Below are 16,135 nucleotides of genomic sequence, written 5' to 3'. Positions count from 1 at the left end.
CCTTACCTGCTCCTCTGGAGGGCGTAACGTCACGTTTTTGGTAACCCGTGACTATACCGCATCTCGTAAGCTCGACGTAGGTGACATCAAGCGAGCACGAGGTGTGGTATTCGTCACAAGTGATTATGTGGCTGGAGGTATATTAGACGGTCAGTGCATAACAATTTTACTGTAGGCCAGTGGAGTACAGGCCCCAAAAATTATGCATTCACCGGACAGAAAGAACAAGTGATTATGTCACTGGAGGCATATTAGATGGTCAGTGGATGACAATTTTACTGTAGGCCAGTGGTGTACAGGCCCCCAAAATTATCCATTCACCTGACAGAAAAGAAGAAGTGATTATGTGGCTGGAGGTACATTAGATGGTCAGTGGATAACAATTTTACTGTAGGCCAGTGGAGTGCAGGCCCCAAAAATTATTCATTCACTGGACAGAAAAGAAAAAGTGATTATGTGGCGGTCAGTGGATAATTATCTAGGCCAATGCAGTACATGCCCCAAAAATTATGCATTTACCGGACAGAAAAGAAGTGATTATTTGGCTGGAGGAATATTAGGCGGTCAGTGTATATTGATTTTACTGCAGGCCAGTGGAGTACAGGCCCCAAAAATTATGCATTCACATGACAGAAAAGAACAAGTGATTATGTGGCTGGAGGTATATTAGACACTCGGTGCATAACAATTTTACTATAGTTAAGTATAGGCCCCAAAAATTAGGCATTCGCCTGACAGAAAAGGCCTTTTATGCCGCTGTATATACATAAGACAAGGACCATTCTTTGTTCTGGGTAGTGGCGGATATGTGTGGGCTGGCATGAGGAAATTCAATTACACGTGGTCGATCCATGCCTCATTCATTTTTAGAAATTTGAGGTAGTCCACACTGTCATGAGCTAGGCAAGTGTGCTTATCGGTCACAATCCCCCTTGCTTCGCTGAACGTCCTTTTGGACAGGATACTCGACGAGGGGCAAGCCAAGAGATGCATGGCAAATTGTGCCAGCTCTGGCCACAGGTCAAGCCTGCACACCTAGTATTCCAGGGGTTCCTCGCTTCTTAAAGCGTCCACATCAGCCGTTAACCCAATGTAGTCGGACACCTGTCGGTCTAGGCGTTCCCTGAGGCTGAGTTGGCTGCAAGAATGATCTCATATCCGAAGTGACCAACACATTTTAAACCCTCCCTCTTCTTGCTGGCGTGGTAGTATTAGTACCCGCACCTGTTTCGCTGTGGGTGGAAATTCCTCTGCCAGCGCCCGCAACAGCAGAATGCAGCATCTCTCAAAGCAAGGCCTGGAAATGCTGCATTCTTACAGCCCTCTGTGATGCTCATAACATGTCCGCCATTTTGTGTTTGTACTGGGGGTCCTTGCCCTTTAAGCTTTTTATACGGGGGTCCCTCTTCAAACACTGGAGCATGAATGCCCCCATTTGCACTAAATTGGAAGTGTTGGAGTGGCCTGGCTCCTGCACATCGCCCAGGAGATGTCACGGTAAATGGGGATAAGAGGAACACCAAATAAACAGTGACAGGAAAAGAGACTAGGCCTCAAAGCTAGGGAAGAGGGAATGGTAACCGCCTAACAATCCCTGAGCCTCTCCCTGACTGCTGAAAGTATGAGCAAGTCTTGGTGGTGAACAAACTCATACGCTGTAACCTATGCCCTCCTGATACTGTCGCAAACCCTAACAGGGAATGAGACAGCCGGTACCTTCCACCGTGAAGGGACTAGTGATGAGCGGGAGGTGCCATATTCGATTTCGCGATATTTCGCGAATATTCGCATGAATATTCGTGTTATATTCGTCGAAATCGAATATTCGCAATTATTCCAATTATCGCGAAATTATTTTTTCGCATATTGCGAAAATTTATCTTGATAGTATAAGGCAACGTTCCTATGCTAATGACTATGGCTAGGCTAATATGTGTATTTTACGAAATTTCGTAATATTGCTCTAACTTCGTCTCTTAGAATATTACGAATATTCTAAAAGACGAAGTTAGAGCAATATTAAGAACATTTGCAAAAGTCGAAATTGCGATGCGAGTAATATAACACGAAATAGTCGCATGAAGATTTAAACTTAGCATTGCTATATTCCATATTCTAGCCTAATATGGAATATAGCCCTGGTAAGTTAGCACTGCTATATTCCATATTAGGCTAGAATATGGAATATAGCTGTGCTAAGTTTAAATCTTCATGCGACTATTTCGTGTTATATTACTCGCATCGCAATTTCGACTTTTGCAAATGTTCTTAATATTGCTCTAACTTCGTCTTTTAGAATATTCGTAATATTCTAAGAGACGAAGTTAGAGCAATATTACGAAATTTCGTAAAATACACATAGATTGTATTTAAGCTAATATACTGCTATAGTAATAATTTTTAATAGTGTACATATTTTACAAAACTTAAGTTCAGAAGAGGCAAAAAAAAATTACAGGAAAAAAAAGGGATTATAGCACTATATTAGCTAAATTACAATCTATATGTGTATTTTACGAAATTTCGTAATATTGCTCTAACTTCGTCTTTTAGAATATTCGTAATATTCTAAGAGACGAAGTTAGAGCAATATTACGAAATTTCTAAAAGACGAAGTTAGAGCAATATTAAGAACATTTGAAAAAGTCGAAATTGCGATGCGACTAATATAACACGAAATATTCGCATGAAGATTTCAACTTAGCACTGCTATACTCCATATTCTAGCCTAATATGGAATATAGCAGTGCTAACTTAGCACAGCTATATTCCATATTAGGCTAGAATATGGAGTATAGCAGCGCTAAGTTGAAATCTTCATGCGAATATTTCGTGTTATATTACTCGCATCGCAATTGCGACTATTGCGAAATTTCGTAAAATACACATATAGATTAGATTGTAATTTATCTAATATGGAATATAGCAGTAAGTTGAAAACGCCACTGACTGGAGCAGCCAGGAAGCCAGGAATCCAAAGGACAGGTAAGAACAACTTTAGGGAAGTGGGAAAGAAAAAAATATAATAAAAAAAAAAAGAAAAAAAACGAATATTCGATTTCGCGAATATATAGAACGATATTCTAAATATTCGCGAAATCTCGAAATTGCGATATTCGAGAAAAAAATTCGCAATTCGAATATTCGCGCTCAACACTAAAAGGGACCAGCATATCCCTGAGACCTTGAAACAACACACACACACACACACCAAGGAGAAACAGGAGAACTTAGCTTGAGACGAGAGGGAAGCAGATGATCCACAAACAACCAGCACAGAACTCCAGAAGGAAAATATCAACCGCAAAGTCAGCAGTAAGAGGCGGACTTAAATAGAGCCTCTTCACAGATAGCGAGCAGAACCTGTGGAGAGGTGGGATCCTGCCAGCAACAACAAACAGAAAGGAAACACAGAAAGACCTGTTAGATAGACTCACATGCCGCAAGTTTATCTGATCTTCTCAGATCTCTCACAGGGGAGGCAGTGACAGGAGAATGTTGTCCTCTGTCTCCTCCCCACAGCCACGGACAACACCAGGGATCAACGAAAAGTTTAAAGTCCCCCTCAAAGCCTGCTCTTCTTGCTCCTCCTTCTCCCCCCAGCCACTATCCTCCTCTGACTCCTCTTCAGACTCCTGCTGACTTGTCTCAGATGGAGTAGCCCCCACTGGGAATTCATTCAGCATTGCGACTTCCTCATCTTCCAGCTCCTGCTCCTCGACGGCTTGATCAATGACACAATGCTCCAGAAAGAAGGTGTAAGGTACAATGTCACTGGTGCCCTGGCTGCGACTGACCAGTTTGGTGATCTCATCAAATGGCTGCAGAAGTCTGCATGCGTCGCGCATGAGCAGCCACTGGTGTGGTGAAAAGAAACCAAGATCCCCAGAACCTGTCCTGCTACATAGTTTGCACAGGTAGTCATTAACCGCACGTTGCTTCTGGAACAGCCTATCAAGCATATACAAGATTGAGTTCCAGCGCGTCAAGCTGTCACAAATCGGACATCTGACGGGCAGGTGGTGTCGCCGCTGAAAGTCAGAAAGGCGAGCCATGGCCGTGTAAGATCTTCTAAAATGGCCAGAGATTTTCCTGGCCTGCAGCAAGACGTCCTGGACCCCGAGGTATTTGGCAACGAATCTCTGCACGACTAAGTTCAGGACGTGTGCCATGCATGGCACGTGTGTCATTTTGCCCTGTTTCAGCGAACTCAGCAGATTGGCATCGTTGTCACACACCACTTTACCAATTGTTAAATTGAGCGGGGTTAGCCACTGATCAGCCTGTGACTGCAGAGCTGAAAGCAGTGCCGGACCGATGTGGCTCTTGGCTTCCAGGCAAAAAATCCGCAGCACAGCATGGCAGCGTCTCACCTGGCACGTCGAATAGGTTCTGGGGAGCTTGGGGGGTGCAGCGGAAGAAGCGGTAGCAGTGGAAAAGGAGGAGTCAGTAGAGGAGGAGACGGAGGATGGAGTAGAAGGAGGAGAAGAGGCATGCCTGCATGCAATCCGTGGCGGTAACACCAAATCCACACAGGTGCCACGGGTTACATGCTTGATGGCCGTCAGAAGGTTCACACAGTGGGCAGTAAAATTTATGTACCTTTTCTGCCCGTGTTTACTAGATCACGTGTCTGTGGTCAGATGTATCTTGGCACCGACACTGTGTGCCAGAGATATATTCAATTGCCGCTGAACATGGCCATACGGCTCTCGGATGCCCTTCTGGGAGAAATATTTCCTTCCGGGGACCTTCCATTGTGGTGTGCCAATTGCCACAAATTTTCTAAAGGCCTCAGAGTCCACCAGTTTATATGGCAGTAGTTGGCAGGCTATCAGTTCCGACAAGCTAGCTGTCAGCCGTTAGGCAAGAGGGTTATCCGGCGTTATCAACTTTTTACGTTCAAATATTTGGGCCACGGAAGCCTGCCTTCTGCCAGATGAAAGCGACAACGGCACGGTGGAAGGTGGAGTGGAGGACAAATGGGAGGAGAGAGGAGAAGAAGAAGAGGCAGGAATGTAGCTCCGGGAGTGTGGTTTTGTGGGTTATGATGGCATTACTCCCACTGGGCTCGGTGATGGGAGGCCAGGTGCCTTCTTAAGGCACTTGTCCCTAGGTGAGTGTTGGACTTACCGCGACTTATGCGTTAACAGCACAGGCTGCAGATGGCAACACTATGGTCAGCAGCTGACACGTTAAAAAAAAAAGCCCACACTGCGGAGCCATGTGCTGGCGTTCTGAGAGCGCAAGATGTGACCTTCCATGGTGGATGGCTCGCTCCAGGTACATTTGCAGTCTGCTTTTTGCCTCCTGTGCCCTGCGAGTTCTGCCTGCTTCTCCTCCTTCTCCTCCCTCTCTGCTGCTCCTTCTCTCTTTCTGAACTCTCCTCCTCTTCCTCTCTTGTGGGCACCCACGTGATGTCCATCGACATGTCATCATCGTCACCTTCACCACCACCTACATTAGAGATCTCGGCGTAGGCAGCAACAGTAGGGACCACCCGCTGGGTGGTGGCCTTTGCTACCTCCTTTTCCTCATCTGATGCCAAGAATGGCTGCGCATCGGTAAGGTCTGGGAATGGATGGGAAAATAATTCCTCTGACTTGAGTGGAGGGGCTATGGTGGTGGTGGTGTCTTTGGGGTGCATCAGAGAGTGAGGAGGGTGCAGATACAGAGGATGAGGAGGGTACAGAAGTGGAAGGCTGAGTAAGCCACTCAACCAACTCTGGTGTGTCCTTTGACTTAATCGCACACACCTTCTCCAACTTCCCCCTTAGGCTTCGGCCTGGTGCACCTGCCCGACCCCTACCAACCCTGCAGAACAGCCTGCCTCTTCCTCTGCCTGTAATTTTAAAAATGACCCTGTGCCAAAATCCCTAGAGAAGAGCAGTATTTGGTGGTAGCCGGTATATCGCACCCCTTAATCAGTATTTTGTAGAAGCAGGTATATAGAACCCCTTAATCTGTATTTTGTAGAAGCAGGTATATCGCACCCCTCAATCACTATTTTGTGGACGCAGGTATAAAGAACACCTGAATCAATATTTGGTGGAAGCCGGTATATCGCACCCTTCAATCAGTATTTTGTGGAAGCACGTATATAGAACCCCTTAATTAGTATTTTGTGGAAGCAGGTATAAAGAACACCTGAATCAATATTTGGTGGAAGCAGGTATATCGCACCCCTCAATCAGTTTTTTGGGGGCAACAGGTAATCACACCCGTTGCAAATAGTTGTTCCAATAATGCTTGTCCTCTATATACCTGCGGTATCGCAGGCAGAACCGCACACAACTGCTGCACAATCCAAATGCACTATAATATACTTTCTATGTTAGGCTACTTTCACACTCGTGTTTGGTGCGGATCCGTCATGGATCTGCACAGACGAATCCGTTCAGATAATGCAACCGTCTGCATCTGTTCAGAACGGATCCGTTTGTATTATCTTTAACATAGCCAAGACTGGATCCGTCTTGAACACCATTCAAAGTCAATGGAGGACCGATCCGTTTTTCTATTGTGCCAGATTGTGTCATAGAAAAGGATCTGTCCCATTAACTTTACAGTTGTGTGTCAGAACGGATCCGTTTGGCTCAGTTTCGTCAGACGGGACACCAAAACGCTGCAAGCAGCGTTTTGGTGTCTGCCTCCAAAGCGGAATGGAGACAGAACAGAGGCAAACTGATGCATTCTGAGCGGATCCTTTTGCATTCATAATGCTTTAGGGCAAAACTGATCTGTTTTGGACCGCTTGTGCGAGCCCTAAACGGATCTCACAAACGGAAAGCCAAAATGCCAGTGTGAAACTAGCCTTAGAAAGTATATTATGGGTATATCACACCCCTCAATGTTTTTTTTGGGGGGGCAACAGGTATATCATACCAGTTGCAATTAGTTATTCCAATAACGTTTGTCCCTCTATATAGCTGCGGTATCGCAGCAGAACCGCACACAACTGCTGCACAATAAAAATGCACTATAATATACTTTCTATGTTAGAAAGTATATTATAAGTATATTACAACCCCTCAGTATATCACACTATCTATAGCACCACCCTATACCAGTCCTTAAAGGACCTGTTAGCTAGTGGTCCAGATCGGATTTCCTGTTATAGGGTGGGGGGGGTGGTCCATAGTGGCTGAAACATCTCAATTGGCTGTCGTCTCTCCACCTGATGTATGGGTCATAGGTCAAAGTTCGGCGCAATGCAAAAGAATTTGGGCATGCGAACATTGCCATATGTTCGCATGTTCGGCGAATCGCGAACAAGCAAAGTTCGCTGCGAAGCGACTGTTGGGCTAACCAAAAGGCCATCTCTACCTAGCACTGACCCTTGGAGTACAACCATTTATACACCGGGACCATTTTGAATAGGAATCAATTGACCACAACTCTTGTGGACATGGTCCTTCAGCCAGTTTTCAAACCCAATTACAAACTATACTTTCAAAGCCTATAGACCTTATTATTACCTATTAAACGTCTATGAGAGACAGTATCAAAAGCCTTTGCAAAATCCAGAAACACTACATCCACAGCCGCCCCTCTGTCCAGGCTACTACTCACCTCTTGATAAAATCAGATTAGTCTGACAACTTCTGTCCTTAGTAAATCCATGTTGGTTGTCACTTATAATATTATTTACAGTCACATACTCTTGTATATAGTCCCTTAAGAGTCCTTCATACATTTTCCCACAACAGAAGTTAAACTAATTAGCCTATAATTACCTGTGAAGGACCTAGATCCCTTTTTGTATATGGTACCACATTTGCCTTGCGCCAGTCAATTGGCACTGTACCAGTTCCTAAAGAATCTTAAAAAAATTTAAACAAGGGCACAGCAGTGACTGAACTGAGCTCTTTAAGAACTCTTGGGTGTAATCCACCTGGACCCGGAGCCTTGTTAGCATTTACCTGCCACAAAATTAAGGCATGCCACAGAATAAGCTTACATGCCCTTAAAGAGGTTGTGCCCTTAAAGTGGTTGTGCAGGTAATATGTATTTGATAGGTCATCAATATCTGATCAGCGGGGATCACAGCGGGATTACAATTAGTCGCTTTATTCACATGAATGGAGCAAGTACTTGTAATTACACTACACAGCCGTTGCAAGAGGAAGCAGCGCTCGCATGAAGCCCCACAGATCAGGTACTGATGACCTACTCTGAAGACAGGTCATCAATATGTAATGCCTGCACAACCCCTTTAAGTCTTTTTTCCCATTCTGTTGGTCCATAAAGAACACATGGACTTAGGCCCACTCGATGTGTACTTGTAGCATGCCACCAACTTTACCAGGATTGTAGAGTGGTGTAAACATGCAGATAGTTGTTGATCTCCTGTGGTATGAGCTGTAACAGTTTATGTTTCTTATAGCTCAGACTGTACTGGTTCCCTTGTCAAAATATCTATGCATTATAGAAAAATATAATATGTACAAAAATAAAAATGTGGTCATTTCAATTAATAGTTTTATCCAGAAGTTTATTCCTGCAAGTATACATGACTTACATTATTTTGCAGATCTTTATGTGAAGCTCTACGTCATTAATATAGCAACACAGAAGCGAATAATAAAGAAGAAGACCAGAGTTTGTAGGCATGATCGGGAACCTTCATTCAATGAGACATTTCGGTTTAGTATGAGTCCCGCTGGGCATTCTTTGCAAGTAAGAGTCCATTTATTTCAATACCAATCGTAAAATAAACTTTAGACACATGAATTTCACCTTGTATTATTAGAAAAAGTGTACACCTCAACCACTATGTGATATTTACCATCTCCCTACACTTCTCTCTTTTTCTCTCTTTCCCTTTCTCTTTCTCTTGGTGTGAGGCAGTACATGTATCTTAATCTATGCCATAAAAATCCTGAAATGTACGCCAGCTTTCTTGTTGGTGTGTGCTTCTTCGTAATTGTGGTACATTTACCTCCACTAGGGGATAGATAAAGACAGGTGTGTTAGACTCCAGTTTAAATAAATGTTCCCCTATGTTTTTTTTATTTAAGAAATATATGTTTAACACTATTAATTTATATTTTATTCTTCATAGATTTTACTCGCCTCAAATGGAGGAAAATTTATGAAGAAAACGCTGATTGGTGAATCTTACATCTTGCTGGACAAAGTGGACCTTAGAAAGAGAATAGTAAATTGGCACAAACTTTTAGCCAGCTCTACTCAGACACATTGATCAACAGTCTTTGCTGGGGGCACAATGTCAGGATAGGGTTTAAATAAAATTGAAGACCGCCTAGGAAACAGATTATGTTTCTGACTACGCTGAAAAGGTTTTCTTGATATGTTTTGCAGTTGATTGGAGAACAAGGAGTCTTCTAAAATGGATTCTAGCGGCTATATGGAATATGACCTCTAGTGTGTAGAAGAATGTCAATGATTCCAGTTTAGAATCTAGAAATGCCTTTTCTTGATGTTTTATTTCATAGAGCAGCCTAAAATCACTCTAAACTAAGGCAATATCAGACACAACAGATCATACCAAGAAAAAGTATGTTAGTATCACACCTAGTAATTGTGTTCTGTCTAATTTGCACCATAGATGTTTTTCATCTATAGCTACTATAAACTAAAGTTTAGTATAGTATGTTTATTGGATATGGAATATTTACAAGTTTAAACAGTATACTTGATTCCTATCAGTTTCAGGTAATGTTGTCACTATACCACATGTACAGTATAGTAAATGTGCAGTGCCTATCTTTTCTTCTGTAATTCAAATAGTGAAAAATTTTGCAATTGCAAACTTGAAATTGCTGGTTTGTTTGCATTGAGTGCTAATTACGAAAAGTTTTTATTTTAGGCACACATAAGAGTTAAAACATCAGTGTTGCAATACAGAATGAAGTAAAATGGTGTTTCCAAAAGATATAAGGCCAGTGTATGGGCTTGTCTTTCAAGCCAATCTAAAATTAGGAGAGGCATTTGAAGAGCAATGATTGAGATGACGTTGTGTATCTTCTCTAAGAAACTCAGGTGAATGACTGAGATTATGGGTATGCTGAAAATGTATTGTTACTGATAAACATTACAATCACTATGGACTAATATGGTGCAGTTAGTTGTTTCTAGCAAAGTAAAAAAAAAAATCTATGTAAATTAAAATCACAATAGATGAATATTTGTTTTAGTTTTCTGCATTTTTATTTTCTATCAGGTTCTATCACAAGCTAAATGAGTATAGATTTCTTCTTAGATTTTAATTATTTTATGCTGCAACTTACTGTAAAAGACTGCAAAGCATGCGAATGGTTGCTGTAGCAATGTCAAGTCAGAATGATAGCACAAATACGGATTCTTGCTAGGAAACCTGTAATCAGCACTAAATTAGCAGGGCTAACATTAGTCTGCCTTTATTCTCACAGTACATTCCATTGATAGAACTACATTATTGTCCAAAACAACCATAAAATATCATTTTTTCAGTCTTTCTGGGTCATAAATTGTATATAAAAGCTGAAAGTAGAGTCATAAATTTGTTTTTCCTAGTGCAGGCATTCGTAGAATTAGTACCTTGTGAACAAATGAAATCTTACAGATGCATTCTTCATCTGTCGTATAGAGTGAGTGACAACTTTTTTGGTGCATCCTTGACTTATTAGTGGTGCACTATATGCTTCCGACGTGTGCCAACAATGTGTTATACCAAATTCTTGAGTCATTATGGAAGTATTCTATGCAACATTGATGTCTCAATGCTTTTTCTGTAAGTGAAAAATAAAATAAAATCTTGTATAACATAAAAATGTAAAAAAGAAAAAAAAGGAAAAAAAAAGTATCAGTATTTTTCATTGCACATGACTAGTGTTTATGTTTTTTGTTTTATTTTCATTTCCCAGAAGTGTCTACATCCAAATTTGTGTTAAATGAAATCATTAATTTATCTAGAGAGCCAAGACTGAAATATAGGTTTATTTATATGCAAAGAAAATTTTACAATTCAGTTGAATCCACAGGAAGTGAAAAGTTGGAGTAAAAAGCACAGTGTATGTGTTTACATGTGAATGAGATTTATAGTGTTCTTATTTTTTTAGGTTCACAGGTTTGGAAATGATGAGTTATAGATACTAAGTATGAGTGATATCAGTTAATATTTCCTGTCTGCAGATTGAAGAGACAGTATCCTTTAATATTCTAAATTGTTGGTAATACTTGAAACATAGCCTTTGTTAAGCACATATAACCATAACATATAAAAAAAAAGTATGTTCAAGTAGCCAACAAGAAGATGCACACAACATACTGTATACGCTGCATGCCATTTTATCATTACAACCTCTACAACTACTCTAAGTCTTAATTGTTGCAGACATTACTAGTGCCTGATGTTTTGTTAACATCTCAGATATGTTTAAGTTTCGTTTCAGGGTTTTTGAATACAATTTTTTTCAATTCCAAAACAGTCAAACAGATTTTATTTTACACTTCACATTGCAGGAAAAATGTCCTGCTATCATAAAATATGAAGTAAAACCGGCCATAGAAAGTGAATATTATCTCTTTAGCTATATATTAGAATTACTGTTCTATGCTCTGCTAGTCTAATGAATTCTGAATGCAAAGGTCATAAAAAGCAAGTTCCTTTATTTTGTTATTGTGTAAATAAGTATACATTTTTGTAGATGAAAACAATTGAAGGGTTCTTTCTCCCCTTAGGCATTCAGCATGTGAAATGTGAGCAATCTGTCATTGTAACTTTAGACAGGTTCAGGTGATGTGGTCCGATGATAAACCAAACATGACTGGAACTGGTTTGTCATGTCTGGTCATCCATTGAGAATCTGTACAGAGAGCTGCATATATAAGAGTATAAAGTAAAGTGTAAAGAAATCTATTGGAATTGCGTAACTTCTGTATTGTCCTACACTTAATGTTTTCATATTGAATGTTGCATGCATTGATGGAGGTCTGCTTTTTTGCTTTTTATTTTTTGTTGTTTCAAATCCCTTTAAGAATATTTTGTTTAAGAAAATAAATATGTAAAAAAATTTAAAATGAGCTGTATAATATGCCTGTAAATCTGTTAATGTTTTCATTTTAATGTAAAAAAAAAAACGTCAGTAGTTTTTTTGTGTTGTACACAGATGTAACTTGAGAACTTATGCAAATTGTGATGTACAAAAGGTTGTAATCCAGTCAAATTAATAAATATTTATACCATCCCTTTCTCTGTCAATTCAGTATTATTTTCTGATATTTCAGACTTCAGATTAAAATAGGGTGACCTTGTTGAAACTGTGTGAAAACTAGTTTTGTCACCATCCGTAAAAACACACAAAAGGTTATCAAAACCTCTGGGACAATTTTTTATTTATAGCATTCTATCTAATTTTGGGCTAAAAATAATCATATAATATAGTTTTCAACCTTTTTCCCCCTCTACAATATTCACTTTTAGTGAAATTTGCAGACTCTTGCTTCCTTCTTATAAGTGCATCCATCAGAGAATTGCTCTAATGATTTTGATCTACAGCACTTATTTCTGAAGCTCTGATGGCTCATAAACACTCATTTAAGCTAAATTCTTCCCAAATTGATAAAGAATTTATCTATAATTATTGTTTAAAGAAAATTGGTCAGTGTAATAGGGCCCTTAAGAGATACCTGTGATGCTGAAATGATGAGATGATCAGTAAACAATGAGCATATTGCATACTGATGAGATTCATTCTATCCAGACATCAGCCATATACAGATAACATATGTAGAAAGCACCAGATATTCCAGGCACTATACTATAAAGGTAGCATACCACAGCACTTTATTTAAATAGCATGGTCATTCTACTAAAACAAAATGTATGAACCAACACACTATATTGAAGGTATGGTCATATGTTGAAGTTTCTTTATGTAGTTATTGAAGCCAAAATTAGGAGTGGATTATAGAAGACATTTTTTTAGGGCGTAGCTTACTAATGTATCAGTATAAGAAAGAGATAAATGTGCTAATACGCCTGCTGCCTACTATATGTACAGTGATAAAAAAAGTCTACACACCCCTGTTAAAATTCAGGTTTCTAAGATGTAATAAAATGAGGACAAAGATAAATCATTTCAGAATTTTTTTTCCACCTTTAATGTGACCTATAAACTGTACCACTCAATTGAAAAACAAACGGAAATCTTTTAGGTAGAGGGAAGAAAACAAAAAAATGTAAATAATGTGTTGCATAATTGTGCACACCCCTAATACCTGGGTGATTTAGCGGTGTTCAGAATTAAGCAATCACATTCAAAATCATGTTAAATAGGAGTCAGCATACACCTGCCATCATTTAAAGTGCCTCTGATTAACCCCAAATAAAGTTCAGCTGCTCTAGTTGGTCTTTCCTGAAATTTTCTTAGTCGCATCCCAAAGCAAAAGCCATGGTCCCAGAGAGCTTCCAAAGCATCAGAGGGATCCCATTGTTAAAAGGTATCAGTAAGGAGAAGGGTACAAAAGAATTTCCAAGGCATTAGATATACCATGGAACACAGTGAAGACAGTCATCATCAAGTGTAGAAAATTATGGCGCAACCATGACATTATCAAGAGCTTGACGTCCCTCCAAAATTGATGAAAATACATGAAGAAAACTGGTCTGGGGAGGCTACCAAGAGGCCTACAGCAACATTGAAGAGCTGTAGGAATATCTGCAAGTACTGGCTGTGTGGTACATGTGATAACAATCTCTGTATTCTCATATGTCTGGGCTATGGGGTAGAGTGGCAAGACCAAAGCTTTTTCTTACGAAGAAAAACATCCAAGCCAGGCTACATTCTGCAAAAACACATCTGAAGTCCTCCCAAAAGCATGTGGAAAAGGTGTTATGGTCTGATGAAACCAAGGTTGAACTTTTTGCCATAATTCCAAAAGATATGTTTGGCGCAAAAACAACACTGCACATCACCAAAAGAATACCATACCCACAGTGAAGCATGGTGGTGGCAGCATCATGCTTTGGGCTGTTTTGTTCACTGGAACTGGGGCCTTAGTTAAGCTAGAGGGAATTATGAACAGTTCCAAATACCAGTCAATATTGGCACAAAACCGTCAGGCTTCTGCTAGAAAGCTGAACATAAAGAGGAACTTCATCTTTCAGCATGACAACGACCCAAAGCATGCATCCAAATCAACAAAAGAATGGCTTCACCAGAAGAAGATTAAAGTTTTGGAATGGCCCAGCCAGAGCCCAGACCTGAATCCGATTGAAAATCTGTGGGGTGATCTGAAGAGGGCTGTGCACAGGAGATGCCCTCGCAATCTGACTGATTTGGAGTGTATTTTCAAAGAAGAGTGGGCAAATCTTGCCAAGTCAAAATGTGCCATGCTGATAGACTCAAAAAGACTGAGTGCTGTAATAGAATCAAAAGGTGCTTCCCCAAAGTATTAGTTTAAGGGTGTGCACAACTATGCAACCATATTATTTTATTTTTATATTTTCTCTTCCCTCTAACTCAAAGATTTCTGTTTGTTTTTCGAATGAGTTGTACAGTTGTCAGTTTAACCTAAATTTTATGCAGTGCAAATCCAAGTAAAAATTTCTACATTGAACTAATGTGCAGATTTTTCCTCTATATTTTAGAAACCAGTATCTAAATGGCGTCGAAGATAAATCTGCATTAGTACATAGCCTTTATTTAGAATATTTGTGTGTGCTAAAGTCTAACCTTATTTCCCAAATCTCTGTTGAGACTGAGCTTCAGTTTTTACATGATTATGCATCAAATCTTTAATCAGCCAAATTATATCAGGCTACTAGTAAAGATGATTCCTCAAACATGATGCAACATTGAAGGAGCACTAAATCACTAAATAAAGAAAATGAACAAAAAAATAATAATAATCCCAGCACTTCATTACTTATCTCCTCATTTGCCTTTGTCCTTTTTTATCTCTGTAACCCAGGAGATCATACCTCCCCACTCATTATCCCGTGACAAGCTGTAAGACAAGTGCTGGAACCTCTCTACAAAAAGGATTGTTTACGTCCCACTCCATCCCTTTAAAGAACGTCCCTCTATAAGAACATATGCCATAAACACATGATAGGAAATAAGTATCTTACTGGGGTTTAGTCAAACTGCTAGGACCCCTACCAATCACAAGAAATGAGGTGTAGGAGCCGCTGGAGTGAATGGAGCATTAGTCACAAATACATGCTGTCACTCTATTGGAGTCTACAGAACTGGCAGATTATCAAGCTCTATACTCTGCTTATTTTGGCAGTACCATAGATTTAAATATTAACTCTATGGGACTCTGTTCAGTGACTCGTCGATACCTCATTTTTGTGATCATGGGAGTCCCAGAGGTTGGTTTGTCACGGGTCCGATATTTATCCTCTATTCTATGGATAGGGCATAGGTTTTTTATGGTAGGACGACACCTTAAGTTAGTCTATACCTGTCAACGGAGCAGAACTGCAGAAATTATCTTATTTGTTCTCTACGAGATTCTACAGAACTGCATCAGGGTTCTTGCAGAAATTCAAGCTGACAACCATTGAGGCCTAACTATAATTCTTGTTTTCTTCAAGCATTCATTAATGGGGTTACTGTGCTTAGTAAGCCTTTAAAACTAATTGCAGAGGACAATCCTTGTCCAAATCTCCATTATGTTGGCAACCAAAAATATTATGGGGAAATTTATAGAGACTGGCATTTTATGTGCCGGTCTTAAAGGGAGCTGGTGTAGATGTCTGCTATAATCTATGCCAGTTTCTTGTCTTAGGTTATAATAATGTGACGAGTCACCTACCCCGGCCTCCTACTGCTTCGCCACTTTGAAAAGTGGTGAGAGGTAAGTAGAACCCCAAAAATTTTCCGCAACAGCAGCATGAGCCACAGTTTGCAACTTTTTGGCAGCAGTTTTCTAACACAGAGGGGAATATTGATGTCCCCTTTTCGTATGTATTATTAAAAAAACAAAATCGGATTATGGGATCACATTTAGAGATAAGCGAATTGAAGTTGAACTGGAATTCAATCCGAATTCAGGAAAAATTTGATTACACCGAATCCAAATTTCCTCATTCTTCGTAGTAACGAATTGCATTTTTCCTAAAATGATTGCTGCATGTGTTAGGACATGAGCAAAGAACTCTGGGAATGAGGGATCACCC

The 16,135-nt window shown here is 40.1% G+C and overlaps 1 protein-coding gene across 1 annotated transcript in view; it reads left to right on the top strand.

The window, feature by feature from the left end:
* The window catches only part of PCLO (piccolo presynaptic cytomatrix protein), a 193,708-nt gene extending 184,373 nt beyond the window's left edge, over nt 1–9,335 (top strand). Inside the window, exons 23-24 of the mRNA XM_040414091.1 lie at nt 8,534–8,679; nt 9,065–9,335. Coding sequence (XP_040270025.1) covers nt 8,534–8,679; nt 9,065–9,205 — 287 coding nt within the window. The 3' untranslated portion in view covers nt 9,206–9,335. The remainder of the gene's footprint in view (nt 1–8,533; nt 8,680–9,064) is intronic.
* Nucleotides 9,336–16,135: the final 6,800 nt, after the last annotated feature.

This window comes from Bufo bufo, chromosome 1 (assembly GCF_905171765.1).
Source record: "Bufo bufo chromosome 1, aBufBuf1.1, whole genome shotgun sequence".
In the NCBI taxonomy this organism is placed as follows: domain Eukaryota; kingdom Metazoa; phylum Chordata; class Amphibia; order Anura; family Bufonidae; genus Bufo; species Bufo bufo.
The sequence above is the reverse complement of the archived record's forward strand: the minus strand, read 5'-3'. Positions and strand labels throughout refer to the sequence as shown.